The sequence below is a fragment of the Hyperoodon ampullatus genome (genome assembly GCF_949752795.1).
Source record: "Hyperoodon ampullatus genome assembly, chromosome: 11".
Classification (NCBI taxonomy): Eukaryota; Metazoa; Chordata; class Mammalia; order Artiodactyla; family Ziphiidae; genus Hyperoodon; species Hyperoodon ampullatus.
This window is the reverse complement of record NC_136924.1, coordinates 41,236,602-41,256,129: the sequence shown is the minus strand read 5'-3', so window position 1 is coordinate 41,256,129 and position 19,528 is coordinate 41,236,602. Positions and strand designations below refer to the sequence as shown.

The following is a 19,528-nucleotide window of genomic DNA, read 5'->3' as shown; positions in this document are numbered from 1 at the left end:
GCTGTGTGCGCGGGGCTAGGTCCCAGCCGCAATTCCAAACTCTAAGGGTGGAGAGAGACACACGCATAGAGAGATAATTAGAGAAAAATGTCTTAGGTGCAGCACACAGGCACACATCATGGATTACAGAAACAACAAAGTTTATCTAACTAGAGGGCTGCAGGGAAGAGGGGCAATGGATGGGACAGGAGAATCAGGAGTTTGGTGAATCCCTAGTTGCAGAGGGAAGGGAGAGCATTTAAATTAGAGGTGACACAAAAGGACTTGCAAAGACTGCTTGAAGGAAAGAAGAGCAGTGTACTAGGGGAATTATAAACAATAAAATACTACCAGGGTTTAAAGAGGGACTCAGGACCTAACACTTATGTCCTTGAATGTTATTGCAAACAGCCCTCAGCCTGCAGAACTGTCAGTTGAAGGGAGCTTCACCAAGCTTTGAGTTTGTTAAGACTGAGGTGACAACCACGCCTTCTTTCGTGATACTGGTCATTAGTGCTCTCTTTCTTTTTTCTTAATCAATTTTGTTGATCTTTTTAAAGAGTCAGCTTTGCCTTTGTTAATCCTTTCTATTGTTTTTCTGTTTTCCATGTTATTGACTTGTGTCCTTTTATTTTCTTCTCTCTACTGAGGATTTACTGTACTCTTCTCTTTCTATCTTCATAAAGTAGAACCTTAAGTCACTGATTTCAGTCCTACTTTTCTGACATAAACACTTAAAGCTATAAATTTCCCTCTCAACCCTGCTTTAGCTTTATCCCACAAATTTTATGCTTTCATTATCCTTCAGTTCAAAAGATTTTCTAATTTGCCTTGTGATTTCCTTTTTGACAAATCATTTAGATGTGCTATTTCCAAAACTTTAGAATTTTTCTAGACCATCCTCCTATGGTTTTCTAGGCTAATTGTGGTCAGGGAACATATTCCGTATGTTTTCAATCCTTTTCATATATTCATTGTAACTTTTTATAGCCCAGACTATGGTCTATCTTAGTGAACATAATGCAGACAGTTAAAAAGAAAGTAAATTTTCCAAGTGTTGAGAAAATGTTCTATAAACCAGACTCACGTGAAGGTGGCTACCTATCTCAGTACTACTGAGATCATCTACATCTATACTGATGCTTGTCTACTTCTATCAGTGGCTAAAAAGTGAGTGTTAAAATCTCCAACTATCACTTCCAATTCCAGGCATAACAGATGAACAATTGACCTCCTACCTTAAACAACTACAAAAGCAGACAAAATATATGAAACAGTTTTCAGACAAGAAACAACAAACCCAACTCAATCAGGTTGTGCAAATAAAAGGCACTTTGGAGAATTTCCTCCTAAACAAACAAAATATCCTAAAAAATGCATGGTAAGTGTATTCTGATCAATATTTTTATAAAATCCTTATGGCCTAATTAGCAGACTGAGAGACACTCAGTGAAGGAAAGAGTTATTCTACATGCTGGAATGTGTGGTAAAGAAGTAGAACTTGAACTGAAAACGTTTTCCACACACAGGGGTGGTCAAGGGTGCAGGGAATGGGGCAAAGACAAAGGAAAGATGGGTCCATACGGTGCTGTCGCTGTGACCACCAGCATCACCTGGAGGTAAAATGAATGTAGGTCCATACGGGGACCTTTATACCAAGATAAATCCCAAGCAGATCAAACACTTAAACATCAGAACTGAAACGATACAATACTGGAAGGAAACCTAAGTAGAGAAAAGGCCTATATAGCTATTACCAAAAATCTTAAGACATTAAAAAAGACCGGCAATTTCATCTATTAAAATATCAAAAAACTTTACATGAAGAAAAGTGCCACAAGCAAAGTCAAAAGACAAAAAACTGAGAAAAAAAATTTGGATTTTATTTCATACAAAGGACTAATATCCCTAATTTAAAAAATATTCCTACATATATAGAAAAGACTGCCATCCTGATAGAAAAATGGGTGAAGAAAATGAGAATGTACATAAAAGAAAATTAGACTCTTCAATATATGAAATGATGCTCAACCTCATAACAAGAAAAATACAAAATAAAACTATACAATGATACTATTTTAAACCTTGGCAGAATTGGCAAATCCAAAACTTTGATAGCACACTCTGTTAGCAATGATAAAGGAAACCAGGTACTACACTCAAAATTTGCCAAGGGAAGTATATACTGGTCTAACATCTATGAAGGACAGCTTGGAAGTGTCTGTCAAAATTATAAAAGCACATTCTCTGCGAGTAACTGCAAACTGTGAATTTATCCTACAATCATACTTGCCCATATGCAGGATGACATACGTGTCAACAAGGCCACAGGACAGCTCCACTCAGATGTAGAGAAGGCACCTCAAACTTAACGCAGTCAAAACGAACTCCTGATGTCCCCTAGCCCCACCCCACTCACTCAAACAAGCCAAGAACCCAGCTCCCACACTTGCCTTCCTCTCTCCCACCTCACCCCCAAAATCGAATCCATAATAAGCCTCATCAGCTCCGCCTGCAGAGCACACGCAATCTATTCATCTCTCTTCATCCCACCGCAACGACCCTCATCTAAGCCACCCTGGCCTCCTGACAACTACAACTGCCTCCTAACAGGCAGCCCAGCCTCCATTCCTCCCTCTCCCCTCCCCACAGCTCAACCTCAGTCCAGCAACCAGAGGGAGCCTTCGAAACACAGACCAGGGACTTCCCTGGTGGCTTGGTGGTTAAGAATCCATCTGCCAGCACAGGGGACACGGGTTCGAGCCCTGGTCAGGGAAGATCCCACATACTGCAGAGCAACTAAGCCCGTGTGCCACAACTACCGAGCCTGCGCTCTAGAGCCCGAGAGCCACAACTACTGAGCCCGCGCACCACAACTACTGAAGCCCACGCACCTACAGCCCCTGCTCCGTAGCAAGAGAAGCCACCGCAATGAGACACCTGCGCACCGCAACGAAGACCCAATGCAGCCAAAAATAAATATGTATAACTAACTAACTAACTAACACAGACCAGGTCGTTCCATACACTGCTTAAAACTCCCCAATCGCCTCTCATGGCAAAGAGTAAATTGATCGCCTTTTCCTGGTTCACAAAGCCCCACATCACTGGCCTCCAGGTACCCCTTCACCCACTACGCTGTCCAAACCCTGGGCTCCCTAGTCCTGCGACAGAGGCCTCTGCCTTGGGGTCTTTGCACCCTGTGTATTCACTGCTGGGACTGCTCTTCCCAATCTGTCTCCACCTTTACCCACAGATCTTCCAATGATTGGCTACCCAGTTCTCGGTTCAAATGTCACCAACTCGGGAAAGGTTTCCTTGACCTCCAAATTTTAAAGTAGCACAAAGTTACTCTGCGTCACATCACCTCACCAGAGTACTTAATCAAGATTCAACATGGGAATTCCCTGGCGGTCCAGTGGTTAGGACTCCGCGCTTCCACTGCAGGGGTCCTGCATGCCATGGCCAAGAAAAAAAAAAAGACCCAACATTGATTCTTCTTTTCTCTACTGTCTGTCTTCTATACCAATCATGTTTGTATTACTACTAATAAAATACTAGCTAATATTATACAGCGTTTACTGAGTCAAGTACCATTCTAAGGGACAGCTTAGTACACAGTCTGTGTATTTTTCTTCCAATTTATCTGACGTTTGTTATACATTTATTTGGGGTTTTAGGTTCATTATCTGTCTCTCTCACTAAAACGTAACGTCTTATTAATTTTGAATCTCCAGTGCCATCAACAGTACCTGGTACACTTCAAGAACTCCACCAATAATTACTGAATTAATTAATTGTTTGAAGCAAGCATCTGCGTGTTTTCTGAATTTCCTAGAAGCCTGCACAAAGCAGGAACAGTTTCTAATCCATGGGCTTTCCAAGATAAAAGCAAATCAGATCCCTCATGAAAAGGGCAATTAGTCTTTGCAGAGAGACCAGAGCCCCTTCTCTTGTGACATGGCAGGCAGCGCTCTCAGCAATGTCTCACGGTGGCCCCTCAATAAGATAGAGCAAAGCCACTTGGGCACTACTCCTCAGTGTAAGCCAGGACCCAAACCAGGGAAGTACAGACAGGCAGCTCCCGGATGTGCAGGACCAACCCAGGAAAAACTCTGAGCACCCACAGAGGTGCAGATGGACTATTCATTTTCCAGATAGATCTCCTAAGCAAGCATTCCTTTGCACTTTTGAGTTATTCAGATAAGTCCTGAGTGGCAATGACGTCAAGCTTGTGCTTACCAGGTAACCAGTCAAATGCAAAACCATATGCTTTAGAAGTCACCAGAACTGAATACTGGCTCGTCCGCTTTAACCAAATATAATTAAAAAGGTAAAGTCATCAGAGCAAAGGGCAAGAATGACATCTGAAGGTACTGCCATTCAAGCTCAGACAGGTAGACAGCAAGACAGGCAGTGTCGTTACCCAACAGTCCTTGTGCCAAACCAACCATTTCCAGTGAGTTTGTAACCATGTCCGCATGCCTTTAAAATAACATATGGGACACGAAATTCAAAAGTCTGGAAACTTCTAAGCTAAATCAATTCTTTCATTTTAGAAATAAAGAAGAAGAGGCCCACAGAAGTTCAGTGCCTTAGTTAAGGTTCCTCATTCACCTAAAAATCAAAACAAACACTCAGTTTCCTGACTTCTGTGGTGCCTCCTGGGATGCCCCCCAGGCACTTCTGCTCCGGCAGTCTCTCTGGAAAGAAGTTCGGGTGAACTTAAACCTTGAGCTAGGGTCTGGTTCTTCATGCTGCTTTCAGGTCAAAACAATGAGGAGTAAAATCCATTTATTCTTTCTTTCATTCAACAAATAGTAAACATCTACTAGTGAGTAAAGATAGCAGTATTTTTACTTTGGCACTATTTAAAGGGTAAGAACTGTCTCTCACAGTTTACAATACAGGCAGGAAAAAAAAGCGTTCTGACTGGACATCCATACAGACAACTGGAATTCTTTGCTACACCACCTTATGGCATAACATTGAGTGTATAATCCTGGTGGCAAATAATATTAGATACACAAAGCAATGATGATGGAATGCCAGTGACAGGCAGATTTTTTTCTTGCAACTCAAAAATGGTCATTTAAATGGCTGTCAATTATGCATGAGTTTTTATATGTTAGTTGCTGGGACTGTTTTTCTAAATATAATATACTTTCCATTCCAGGGGCTGCATGAAGTTACAAGCAAATTCTCAACTTTCACTCAGAATTCATTGTGTTGACTTTCTTACCCTATATCTGTCCAAGGGAAGAACCAAAGATAAAGACCTTTATAACAAGAAGAGTCTCAATCACGTTTAATATTTTCTAAGCTATAAACTTCAAATTTGTAATTAAATTCTTTTGCAGAATTACTGTTTCTGTAAGTGCAGAAATTTTGTGGTAATATTTTATGAGGGAGGTGGGGTCCCACTAATCAGAAACATAAAATGCCACAAAGACATTTAGGGCCTGTAAGTAATACTCCAACTTTATGGAAAATAGAACAAATTATCTTGGGAGAGGATCAAAAATATACTCCATCCAAAGCAGAAGTCAGAATAGAAAGGACATCAGAGAAACACATATTTATTTACAAACAAGAAAGGCTAGAAATGGGATCTTTTCCTAGTTTTTCAACATATGTTAAGCTTAAACTTACTGTTCAATTGTTATAATTCAAACTTTTACTTAAAACCTCTACCAGGAAAGTGACGTCAGGATGTTTAAGCAGCCACATTTATAACAAGATACTCACGGCCACTCCGATTCAGGCTGCTTCTGGTGAGCTCCTAGAACGTCAATCGCAATGTTGAGGTTTTCTTCCAGCTCCTTCATTCTTTCAGCATTAAGGGATGTGAACAAAATCATTGATGAGTAGGCAACAATTTTTTTGTCTGGATGATTTAAGCAAGACCTTCCAAATAAAGAAATCAGGGTGTCAGCCCAACTTAGCAGCTGATAAAACATGATTATAACTCATAAATAATAATAATCCCGTCAACAAGTTCAGTATATACTGATATTTTTAAGGATTTAATGAAGAATTACAACACTTTTAAACAAGTACATAATTTATGGCAAAAATAGCAAATTGAAAATTAGTCACGACACAGAGTACCCAATACAAAAGCTGCAGTTCACTTATGAGTCAGAGGCAAAAAGCAAATAACATCTGATTAAAGAAAAAGATAAAATGATTACATTTATAAAGCATTAAAATGTTCATTCTTGTTAGAAAAAAAATCAAAAGCCATAATACTTCAATGACTATAGACATTTCTTTAACAGTTTGAGGGACAGAATGTTTAAGGGAAAGATGATATACTGGCAAGAAATAAAATTTGGAGTCAAAAGCCTCCGTATAACTCCCGGTTCACCCACCTATCAGCTATGTGATCTTAGAAAGGGCACTAATTTATCAATTTTCAATTATATTATGGGTTATGCACTATGGCACGATTTTTTTTTCTTTCATTTAAACTTCATAATGCTCTTCTGGAGGAGTTATTATCCTTTATTATAGATGAAGAATGTGTTGACTTTACTTGCCCAAAGGCACAAAGCCAGTACCTGCCAAAGCTGAATTCAAATTTGGTTGTATCTGTCTCACAAACACATATAGAGTGAAGTCACATAACCTCTTTCGGTGTATTTTCTGACATAAAAATGGAATATAATAACAAGACCTCCTTGGCCTGTCTCAGAGTGCTTCTGTGAGGACCAGATTTGATAACGAATGTAAAACCACCATGTAACTGCCAAGTAAACTCCTCTGACGGCCTTGTTCAGGGCCTCTCCTCTGTGTCCCTATGACACCTGGATTCACCTGTGTTATTAATACATCAGTTCTTACACTACAACATGCTTACAGCACGGGCTTTGGGGGAGCGGTGAATATATCTAAGTTACCCTTATTCCACTCCTCTAGCTCAGAACCTGGCAGAGATGAGGTATTCAAAATGTTTGAAAGGAATGAATTCTCAAAAATGAGTAATTTTTATTTCTACAGCTTGAATTCCACAATTCTTCCCTTCCAACCTAAGCTCAATTATTATTAACCATAAAGATTTTATGCCTTCAACTCTAATTACCTGCAGGAATTTGAGAACCGGTTACAGGCTCAGTGAGCTAGAGATAACATTAGCGTTTATCTGATCCTTACACCATACAGATGAGCCCAGAAAACCTATACAACCAGGGAAGGCAGCACAGAACTTAGGCAGCTGGTATTTAAAGAGAGTAGGCTTTGGATCCAGAGGGCAGCATGGGGTTCCGGTTCCAGCTACGCCATTCACCAGTGATAAGTGTCAGTTCCCTCATTTGTCCAAACGGGGGACAGTACCACTTGCCCCACAGGGCAAAGGGTAAAGGACGGGAAATATACAGAAAAGACCCAGCTCTGGGCATTCAAACGACAGCTGCTCTGCTGCTTATATTGTTGCCACCACCAAAGTTACCCCATTGGTTGGCAACGGAACCTGGATTAGAATCCAGGCCTCCTACCCCAGGATGGGGCCTTTCCTATTACCTATCCTTCCTCCATCACCTGCTCACCTTTCATCTCCATGCTCCATTTCTTATGAACACAGCTGGTCAAAACACAGTAGCAAATCACCAGGGAAAGTACACCATGAATCAGTCTACATAAACAGACTGGTTATCCACATCTGATACTTCTCCATATCTACCAAAACATATAGCATTGTGCCGAGCATATAAGAAATGCTCAATTAATAAATACATGATTAATTCATTGCCCATACTTCAATATTTTATGGCTTTTTTTCTTATAAAAAATGTGTCCTTAACAGCATTCCTTACTTTAACCAAAACCTTTATTTACTTAAAGTAAAAACTGACATACAACGAAGGGCATAAACGTTACGTGTACAGCCCAATGAGATGTGTATATACCTATGTGACCACCACACAGATCAAGATACAGAACATTCCCAGGAACCCACGAGTCTACTTCATGCCCTCTACCAGCCACTACTAAACCTGCCACCACCCACCAAGAGCAACTGCTGTCCTGAGTTCTGTTACCAAAGGTTAGTTTCTCCTGTTTGGGAATTGATATAACCACAATCTTTTCAGAAGTCAGAAAAACTCTTATCAATATACTCACAAAAAGAGTTCTGGGAAAGCATGCATCCAAACAATAGACTGGGAATCTTCATTCCGTGAGGCAACATTGCCTAAAAACTGCAGACCACAGCGAAAAGCTGAGGATTTATAAAGGCAAAAAAGATACATGATTAAAAGAAGTTTTCAAAACACCAAATAAATACATCTTAGTTAGAAATACTCCACATGTTATTAAATAGGAAGTTTCTGTTTGCTTCTTTTAACTATAAAAGTCTCTCACCACAATGAAACTTTTGGTACGACGTTAATATTAAAATGCCTTACCAAAACAATGTACTCTATACAAAATTAGTTAACTTCTTTAAAACACTGTAACTGTAGACACAAATATACCTGTAATCACATTAAATATCATTGGAATATGTGTTCCAATTGAAAGACAGTTGTTCTTAGACTGGATCTTTTAAAATCTAACAATAGACAATTTAAAACAAGACATGTAAAATATAAGGCTATCGAAGCACTGAAAGTTAAAGAATGGTGAAAAGATATACGAGGCAAATACCAGCCTACAAAGGTAGTCATACAACCACTTAAAATCAGACATAATAAACTTTGAGGCAAAAAGTATTACTGGAAATTTTTTTTAAAGTCATTTCAGAATTACTTAATTCACAGAAAGGTATAATTTTAAATTGGAATCACCTAATAACATGGTCTCAAATATATATTAAAGAAAAACTGACAAAAGTGTAGAGGGAAGAGAAAAACCCACAATTAAATTCGGCAATAATAATATACCTTTCCAGTAAATTATAAAATAAGCAGACAAAACAATCAGCATATTTAGAAGATTTAAATAAGATTTAAGAGCAACCTAGTTGACACATTTAGACTATTTCACCAAATAAAACTGCAGAATACTGGACAAAATCCAGAATGCTGACAACAAATGCAGGCAAGGATGTAGAGCAACAGGAACTCTCATCCATTGCAGGTGGGAATGCAGAATGGTGCAGCCACTTTGGGAGACAGTTTGGTGGTTCTTACAAAACTAAACATACTCTTAGCATACAATCCAACAATCACACTCCTTGGTATTTACCCAAAGTAGCTGAAAACTTATGCCCACACAAAACCCTGCACATGAATGTTTATAGCAGCTTTATTCATAACTGCCAAAACTTGGAAGCAACCAAGATGTCCTTCATTAGGTGAATAGATAAACTGTGGTCCATCCAGACAGTGGAATATTACTCAGCACTAAAAAGAAATGAGTTATCAAGCCATGAAAAGGAACATTAAATGCGTATTACCAAATGAAAAGCCAATCTGAAAAGGCTACAAACTGTATGATTCCAACTTTATGACATTCTGGAAAAGGCAAAACTATGGAGGCAGTAAAAAGATTGGTGGTTGCCAGGGTTTGGGGCACAGGAGGCGGTGTGAACAGGTGGAGCACAGAGGACTTTTAGGGCAGTGAAACTTCTCTGTATGATATTACAGTGATGGATACATGTCCTTGTACGTTTGTCCAAATCTCCACAGAATATATATATATATGTATTGGGTTGGCCAAAAAGTGCCTTCGGTTTTTAAGTAAATATAAAAGACACATTTTTCTTTTCACCAAGAATTTTATTGAACAACATATTCACCCTTTTGTTCCACTACCTTCTGCCATTTTCCAGGCAACTTCATAATTCCATCTTCCCAAAACTTTAGCTTTTTGAGCAAAGAACTGTTCCAGGTGCCTTTTACAGTCTTCCAGGGAATTGAAATTTTTTCCATTAAGAGAAGTTTGTAAAGACCTAAATAAGTGGAAATCCGAAGGTGCAATGTCTGGTGAATATGGCAGATGAATCAGAGCTTCCCAGCCAAGCTGTAACAGTTTTTCCTGATCATCAAAGAAACATGCGGTCTTGCATTATCCTGATGGAAAATGATGTGTTTTCTGTTGACTAATTCTGGACACTTTTTATCGAGTGCTGCTTTCAATTGGTCTAACTGGGAGCAGTACTTGTCGGAATTAATCATTTGGTTTTCCAGAAGGAGCTTATAATAGAGGACTCCCTTCCAATGCCACCATATACACATCACCTTCTTTGGATGAAGACTGGCCTTTGGTGTGGTTGGTGGTGGTTCATTTCGCTTGCCCCACAATCTCTTCCGTTCCATATTACTGTACAGTATCCACTTCTTATCGCCCATCACAATTTGTTTTAAAAATGGAACGTATGAACATCCCCAGTGGTCCAGTGGTTAAGACTCCACGCTTCCGATGCAGAGGGCACAGGTTCGATCTCTGGTTGGGAAAGTTCTGCATGCCACACAATGTGAAAAAAAAACCTGAAACGTTTTCATTACGTTTAAGTAGAGAATAGCATGAGGAAATACGGTCAAGAAGGTTTTTTTCCCCGCTTAAACTTATGTAGAACCCAAACGTCAAAGCAATTAACATAACCAAGCTGGTGCAAGTGATTTTCAATGCTCGATCTGGATATTCTGAGTATGTCGGCCATCTCCCGCGTGGTATAACCTTCACTGCTCTCGATTAACATCTCGATTTGATCGCTATCAACTTCAACTGGTTTACCAGACTGTGAAGCATCGTCCAGAGAGAAATCTCCAGGATGAAACTTCGCAAACCACTTCTGACACATTTGATCAGTCACAGCACCTTCTCCATACACTGCACAAAATCTTTTTTTGCGTTTTGGTTGCGTTTTTACCTTTCTTGAAATAATAAAGCATAATATGCCAAAAATGTTGCTTTTTTTCTCCCATCTTCTATATTAAAATGGCTACACAAAAATTCACCGATTTTGATGTCTTTTTTTAAATGCACGCTGATATGACAGCTGTCACCTACAATTTAACAAAATTGTTTTGAACGAAGTTAAAGACAACTGAGTGCCACTATCGCCATCATCGTACAGAAAAAACTGAACAAACCTTTTGGCGCACCCAATATATACATATATACATATATACATATATATACACACACACACACATACACAAAAGAAAAAGCACTCAAACCCACGGGAAAACCACAAGATTGTACTACACACCCACCACACTGGCAAAAATTAGAAAATAACAAAGTGTTTGTGAGAATGTAATGCATTAGGAACTAAAGGTTCTCTAGAGTTCTTTGCATCTGTGAACAGACCGCATTTAAATTACTTTTGACTGAGCACCAGTTATCAATCACTGCCTCTTAGCTTCGCTGCCTGCTCTGCAAACATAAAGGTGGGCCCTTTGAAGGTCTCCTTTGTCAGCTGGCACGTACGGCCTCGTGGGCAGAGGCGCTGGAGGGGCACTGGAGGGCTGGAGGGAGCGGAGTTTTTCTCTTCCTGGTTCTGGGTAGTCTTCTGGCCATGCTTCTCCTGTTTCCCTGGCGTTCATCCCCTGCAGCTTCTCCCGTGAGGAGGTCTCGCACAGCAGGACCAACCAGCAGTGTCCAGGAGCTAGGAACCTCCTCAGGATGCTTCGAAGCCAGTTTCAAGTCATGGAAGCTCTCTGTGGATGACTACCCCCTGCACCCCAGAGGGTGGATTTCCATCAAGTTCCACCAACACCACCCCTCGGCGACTTCACCACCACCCAGTGAGCCACAGCCGTGCCCTCTCCAAGCAGGCCTGGATCTCAGGCCTAGGGGGAGGGGAGCCTCTTCCCTGGACACTCCTCTTAGCCCTGGGGGCACTGGCTGCTCCTTATATCTGCAATTCCTGTGTTCTTTGGCATTCTCTTTACTTCTTAGTAGTCAATCCCCTGTTATTTCAAGCCTTTGTTATAGTTAGTAATTCTTTATTTTAAATTTTCCCTATTCGAATTGCAGTGCGGTTTGTGTCTCCTGGTTGTACCCGAGCTGGCAGAGCAGATGGAGAGAAGGGAGGGAGGGAGGGAGGGAGGGAAGTTGTGAGGAAGGGAAAGAGGGCCCCAGGGGAAGCAAGAGAAGATGGCATCAAGCACAAGCCTTAGAAAATAAGAATAGTTCAATCAGTCGGGACCAAGTCAGACAGACAGAAACCAAACTGTTTTTTAACAAAGAAAATTTAATATATGGAATTAGTTCAACTAAAAAGGCAACACTGAGGTAACACAGAGATTAAGGCTACAGGAAACCACCACCTACCACCCTTCAAACTGGAGGCACAAAGGGAAGAGGGTAAGGTTGTGAGAACCCGGAAGCCTGGATGGGCTCTGCAGAGCTGGAACCCGGGCCTCTGTGGAAGGGGCTGCCCAGGCAACTGCTGGCACCTCTGGCACGTGGAAGAAGGGCCCAGGCCAGCTAACAGTGGTGTCTCTAGGAAATACTAGGAGGCTTTCCGAGTGGGAAGGAAACTGGAAAGGGAACCATCCAGGGGAGACCCGAGTAGGGGGCGAGTCACCCTTTCCGCTCCTGCTTTCTGGTCCCCACTAGATCCTTCACTGGCTAAACCTCACCGAAAGCAGAGGAGAAATGTGTTTCTGGACTCCCAGCCCCTGCACCACGAAAAAGAGCACAGACGGCTAAGCTCAAAGCCGAGTAACAACAGCCCCATAACCAGAACGACACCCAACATTAGACAATCACTGACGCGACATGTACCGTTCCAAGTGCTTTATTTTATACAAGTTCTTATTTAATTGTCACAGTAAGGCAGATATCTTTATCACGTCACCCAAGTCAGCAGCAGGTGAGGGCCCCAGACCCCACACACCAAGAGAAGAGCGCAAACAGTCAGCCGGTTCTCACGGGTATGCGATGCTGGTAAGTAAATACTTAAAATACTTGTGCACTTTGCAGTGAACAGACACTACCGTGAATCCCTGCATGCCCACCCCTGCCCCAGCCCCCTCCTCAGGTCACACAACTAAAAGCCAGTGCCTGACAAGCCTCAGCCTCTGCCCTCCGTGCCAGGCCCCAGCTACCCCTGCCTGGCACCCATGCTGAGGGATCAGCGCCTGCACCCGACTGTTTGCTGTTTTCAAAGTGGTTCCTTTGGGGCCAGGACAGTCCATACAGACAGAGTGGCATGTGATGAGACCCTGAGTGGAGAGAGAGCGAGACGCTTCTGAGGAACAAAAGACCAGCATGAATAAAGCACCAAGAACCAAGGAATGAGGCAACAATAACAGTGATAACTAGCATGTGCTCAGAGTTCACTAGGTGCTAGACGCTGTGTTCTAACTGTAAGATGCCATCTAACCCCCGTGACAACCGTATGGGGTCGGGGTTAATGCTATCCCCCTCTTGCAAAGAGTAACCAAAGCTCAGAAGGTCAGGGAGCTGGCCTGGAGCATGAAGCCTGCAAGTGGCAGAAGCAAGACAGGCAGAAACAAGCGGTGGCTCTCCCTCAGCAACAGGAGTCAGCTCCTCAAGGAAGGAGCCACAGGAGAGGCTGAGATGAAATGAAAGATCCTCCTCTATTAACAGAAATCCTGGCCAGGCAGCAACCAGGAGATGTCTTTAAGGGCAAGAGGACTTCCAAAGACCTTCAACCTCCCAGATCCCCGCTTTGCTAGGAGGGAGGGATGGGCCTATTGACCCAGGCCCGGAGCTCGGGTCCTCTGTCCTCAGACTTTTCCGGAAGGAACTCAGGCCTTCCCTTCAAAGCCTGTCACTGCTGCTCCAATAGCTCAAAGGCAGAGCAGCTGTAAAGATGAAAAAGGTTGAGGTGTGTAATGTGCCTGTGCTATTCACTTATTCATAGTAGTAACTCGACAACTGGCTGCTCAAAGAAGAGTTGCGAAATTGTGGCCAAAAAGCAAAACACTGAGATAAAAAACTATGAAGACAAAATGCTGAACCAAGAACCTCAAAACTGAATGAACATTATAATCTAAAATAAAGCAGGATACAAAACTGCAAGTACACATTCATACCCATACACACAAATACTGAAGAATGACTAAAAAAAAGTCAAGTGTTTGTCTAATGTAGCCGTCATAAACAATGATTATTTTTCTTTTCACTTTTAAAAATTACTCTATAATGAAATTATATAAAATGTTCATAATAAAAAATAATACCTTCATTTTCATCTTAAGTCATAGTGTAAAATGACATTTCTATTTCTGCTGAATATTTTAGAGTATTAACACTGAAATCCTTGTAAGATTTAATTTAACACACAAAAAAAGCCAACAATATAAGTCAGTCTGAAAGCCAAACAACCCAACAATTCATCAGGCAACTAAAAATTAGCACTCTGAATCAGAACATAATTCTGGAAAGGAAAAGGTTTAAAGACGTCCTAGAAACAAGAAAAGAAAACTCCAGACAAGTACAAATGACAGTTTACTTTTACCAAACAGCTTATCAAGTGATCTTTATGTAAATACTGCAGATGTTACAAAGCCCCTCAAAAAGCCCAACATTATTTTTACAGATTAGAAAAGAACAAAGGCCAAAAACAACACCAATAACTCAATTAAAATAACTCATGCTTATGTTTACATATAATTTGATGAGCATAATATATTCGTCACACCACTGCAATTATTCTCTGAAAATAATACTCTAAATATTATTTTGACAACGTAATTATAGTTCTTACCTCAAGAGCGGTAACAAAAAACTGGCACAGATATACCCTGCTAAAAATCTACAAAGAGCAAGGTTCTCACAGAGAAAGTCAAAAGATAGTACAGGCACTGTATCAGGGGACAAGAACACTTTTGAAAAGATTTGTTATTAGGTTTGAACTAACATACTATAAAATTTGTTTAAGTTTCATTGTTGAAACAAAGTTGCATTCTGAATTCCAAATAAAATTCAGTAATATCACTGGTTGCCTTTTTCAAGAAGGTAGTGAGAAGTATCACTTCCACTTTCCTTCTTGCCTCAGTAATGTCCTTCCAACTCTGTCAACAGACACAAGACATCTACTTGAAACTGATACAATTGAAAAAGAAGACCTAGATAAATGGAGAGATGTTCCCTATTCATGGACCGGAAGACTCAATATCGTTAAGATGGCAATTCTCCCCAAGTGGATCTGCAGATTCAACATAATTCCTAGTATCCACAATACATAAATAACTCTCACAACCTGACAACAAAATTTAAAAGCCCAATTAAAAACTGGGCAAAGGGGGAGCTTCCCTGGTGGCGCAGTAGTTGACAGTCTGCCTGCCGATGCAGGGGACACGGGTTTGTGCCCCGGTCCGGGAAGATCCCACATGCCGCGGAGCGGCTGGGCCCGTGAGCCATGGCCGCTGAGCAGCTGGGCCTGTGAGCCATGGCCGCTGAGCCTGCGCGTCTGGAGCCTGTGCTCCGCAACGGGAGAGGCCACAACAGTGAGAGGCCCGCCTACCGCAAAAAACAAACAAACAAAAAATTGGGCAAAGGGGACTTCCCTGGCAGTCCAGTGGTTAAGACTCCGCACTTCCAATGCAGGAGGTGCGGGTTCTATCCCTGGTCAGGGAGCTAAGATCCCACATGCCTCACGGCCAAAAAACCAGAACATAAAACAGAAGCAATATTGTAACAAATTCAATAAAGACTTTAAAAATGGTCCACATCAAAAAAATCTTAAAAAAAAAAAAAAAAAAAACTGGGCAAAGGACTTGAATAGACATTTCCCCAAAGAAGATTTACAAATAACCAAAAGGCACATGAGAAGATGTTCAACATCATTCGTCATTAGGGAAATGCAAATCAAAACCACAATGAGACACCACTTCACACCCACCAGGATAACTATACTCCAAAAAAAGGAAAACAAATGTCAGCAAGGATGTGGAGAAACTGGAACCTTGTACACTGTTGGTGAAAATATAAAATAGTCAGCTGCTATGGAAAAGTTTGGCAGTTTCTTAAAAATTTAAATATGAAATTGACGTACTAATTCCACTCCTAGGTATATACCCCAAAGAACTGAAAACAGGTACTCAAATAAATATATGTACACACATGTTCTGAGCAGCACTATTTTAAATAGCCAAATAGTGGCACCAGAGCCAAATGGTGGAAACAACCCAAATGCCCGTCAATGAATGAATGGATACACAAAAAAATGTATTCTATGCATACAATGGAATATTATTCAGTCATAAAAAGAAATGAAGCACTGATACATATACAATGTGGATGAACCTCGAAAAACATTATGCTAACTGAAAGAAGCCAGACAAAAAAGGTCACAAAATTCTATGATTCCATTTATATGAAAAATCCAGAACAGGCAAATCCATAGAGACAGAATGCAGAATGGTGGTTGCCAGGGGCTCAGGGAACTGGGAAATGGAAAGCAACTGCTCAATGGGTACAGGGTTTCCTTTTGGGGTGATGAGAATGTTTCCAGTTAGACAGAGGTGGTGGCTGTACAATACTGTGAATGCACTAAATGCTACTCGATTGTTCACTTTAAAGTGGTTAATTTTATGTGATGTGAATCTCGTAACAATAAAAAATGTATTAACTGATATAACTGCAACTACGTAAATTGTGAACAACTCTTAATATACCTAATATAAAACAGGTCTATGAAGATCTACGCTCTCTGACTGGTGGATATCAATGACAGCCAAGCCGCCAACCAAACAACTGATTTATTCATCAATGACAAACCAGTTCATAAAAAGTTTCAGAAATGTGCTCTTTGGTTTTTTTGTTAGATCATCTATTCGCTTCAGTGAAGAGAAAATTAATCCTGAGAAGAAAGGATGAAATAATCTTTCATCGCATATTGTAAACACCAAGTAACCAATCTTCTGTAGCAGTCGTGGGATAGAGACAAGGGATACTGGACCGAGGGGGACAGAGTCAAGGGAAGACACTTTTAAGTGGAAAACAGGAGAGCACATTATACGCTGGTGAAATGACGGAGTAAAGAGGGGAAAGGGATGATGCCGGAGAGAAAGCGGACACTTTCAGGGGAAGAGTTTCTGAGTGGGCGAGTGGGGATGGGATTCTCTGCACAAGTGGAGGAGGGCTGGCTCCGCTCTGACAGTTATTTACTCACAGCGTTTGTGCAGTGCTTCCTCTGGTGTCTTATTTAGGAATCCACCATTACCAGAGAAACCTACTCCTGCCCACCCCCGTTCCTCAGCTCTGTCAGTGACACACTACCCACCACATCGGTGTTTTTTTCAGCAATTACAAAACGTAGTACATTCTGAACTCTCTTTCTGAATTATCATACCACAGTCAGACTTCAAAAATAACTGCCTTTCCATACAAGAGAGCGAAATCTGTATTTTACTGCTGGATTTTAATCCCCCAATTTGAGCACGGAGGCTTCTGTTTTATCACAAAATGGAGCTACAAGAATACTTTTAAATATACAACATTTTAAAACACTTTACAACCTAATGCTACACGCTACCAAATTGAGAATACTAAAGAAATTATTGCTGTTCCAAAAAACTTAGAGCCAACACTTTGTGTGCCAATTCTTAGATAATTTAATTAGTTCAAAAAATAATTACAATGTCCCAGAGGAAGAATCTCAAATCAAATAGAAAGACGCAGGAATTTTAACAAATGAGTTATAAATGAAAACACTAAGAAATCACAGAGTAGAATGAGAACTAAACCAAGCCGGGTGGTACCTCTGACAGCTCAGTTAGCCTGTTTCCCTGTGGGCCTCGGTCTCTATGCCTGTGAAGACAGACGATCGGCTCAAATTCTCTCTCTACTTTCTCACAGCAGCCCCCCCACTAACATTCAGATAAGCATGCTTCACTTTATATAGTAAGTACAGGCATTAAGAATGTATATAAATCAACGTGTTTTAAATACAGCTGGAGAGCTCTCATTTGAAGTAACTATTCATTGAATTAGCACTAAAAAAAAATTTTTTTAACCTCCAATCTAGTACATTTTATAAGCTGGATATTTACATTGAGATGTTCTATTAAATGACTCAGGTTTACCCACAAGTATTTCAATTCCTCGGATAAAGAAATCATCTGTTAAAATTCTATGTTTTTATTTTTAAATATAATGGTATGATAATAACCCCTGTCCAAAGAAGTGTTGATGCAAGTAGTTCAAGAACCAAAAACATTCCAAAACGTCTGGAAAAGCTTCCTGGTCTTCAAATTAAGGAGCTTGGTTTTTCTCTTAATCCCATACCAACAGCTATTAACACTCAGAGCTAACTTCCCTCTCTGTCATGCTGCATATTTGCCTTATTTAATGTATTTAATACAAGGCTCCCCTTACTGGAACGTACACACCTGAGGACAGAGATTTTTGACTGCCTTGGTCCCTGTTCAGATCACATCCAACACCTAGAACAGGGCCTGCCACATTGACACATATTAAAAGACACTGTCATTTTGCTAGGGCTGCCATAACAAAGTACCACAGACTGGGTGCCTTAAACAAGAAAAATTTGTTTTCTGTTTTGATGCTAGAAGTCTGAGGTCAAGGTGTCAGCAGGACTGATTTCTTCTGAGGCCTCTCTCCTTGGTTTGCAGATGGTCATCTTTTCCCTGTGTCTTCACGTGGTCGTCCCTCTGCACCTGTGTCCTCATCTCTCCTTCTTATAAGGACACCAGTGACACTCGATTAGGGTCTACCCATATGACCTCATTTTACCTTAATTATCTCTTTAAAGGCCCTGTCTCCAAATATAATCACATTCTGAAGTACACTAGGGGTTAGGACTTCAACATATGAATTGGGGGAGGCGGGGTGGGTGGAATTTAGCCCACAACAGAGGGAGAAAATTGGAAGTCACTACAACTTTCTTCTATGATAATTCTTTAATATCACTAATGAAGTTTCTCTGTATCATGAAATACAGAACCATCTGCTTTAATGAATGATGTAATACTCAGAGTACTGGTATCTAAATCCTTTTCAAATATATAAGTAAACCATGAATCATACTGCGAATTACCTGTTAACAGGGATTCCTGTTCCACTCGAAGTTCACGAAAAAGAAGAATCAAATCAACAGCAACACCAATTGTATCCAAGTTCCTGTATAAGGTTTTTAAAAAGGACAAAGTTAGACACATTCTTTTTCTTAAACCTGCACTTCAAATTATGATCCACAATGAATGCAGAGACTACCAGTTAACAGTTCCTGTAGTGGGCAGAATAACGGCCCTCCAAGGTATCCACATCTTAATACCCAAAACCTGTGAATACGTTACCTTACATGGCAAAGGGGATTTTTACAGTCGTGAATAAATTAAGGACCTTGAGATGAAAGGACTGTCCTGGATTATTAACCAGGTGGGCCCAATGTATCACACGGGTCCTTATAAGAGGAATACTAGAGGGTCAGGGAGGGCGGCCATGAGCCAAGGAGTGCAGGCAGCCTCTACAAGCTGGAAAAGGCAAGGAAAATGATTCTCCCCTAGAGCCTCCAAAAGGGGTTCAGCCATGTTGGCCCACTGTGGACTTCTGAATTTCAGAACTGTAAGATAATAAATGTGTTATTTTAAGCCACTAAGTTTTTAGTAATTTGTCAAGTAGCAACAGGAAACTAATGTGGGTAGGAGAAATGGGGTGCTGC

The 19,528-nt window shown here is 40.8% G+C and overlaps 1 protein-coding gene across 1 annotated transcript in view; it reads right to left on the bottom strand.

Annotated features, from left to right (window-relative positions):
* Positions 1-19,528, bottom strand: part of ATXN10 (ataxin 10) — a gene marked incomplete at its 5' end in the record, with an annotated part of 159,811 nt that overhangs the window by 114,033 nt on the left and 26,250 nt on the right. The window contains 3 exons of the mRNA XM_079715481.1: positions 5,728-5,886; positions 8,101-8,197; positions 18,905-18,987. Of these exons, the coding sequence (XP_079571607.1) occupies positions 5,728-5,886; positions 8,101-8,197; positions 18,905-18,987 (339 nt within the window). The remainder of the gene's footprint in view (positions 1-5,727; positions 5,887-8,100; positions 8,198-18,904; positions 18,988-19,528) is intronic.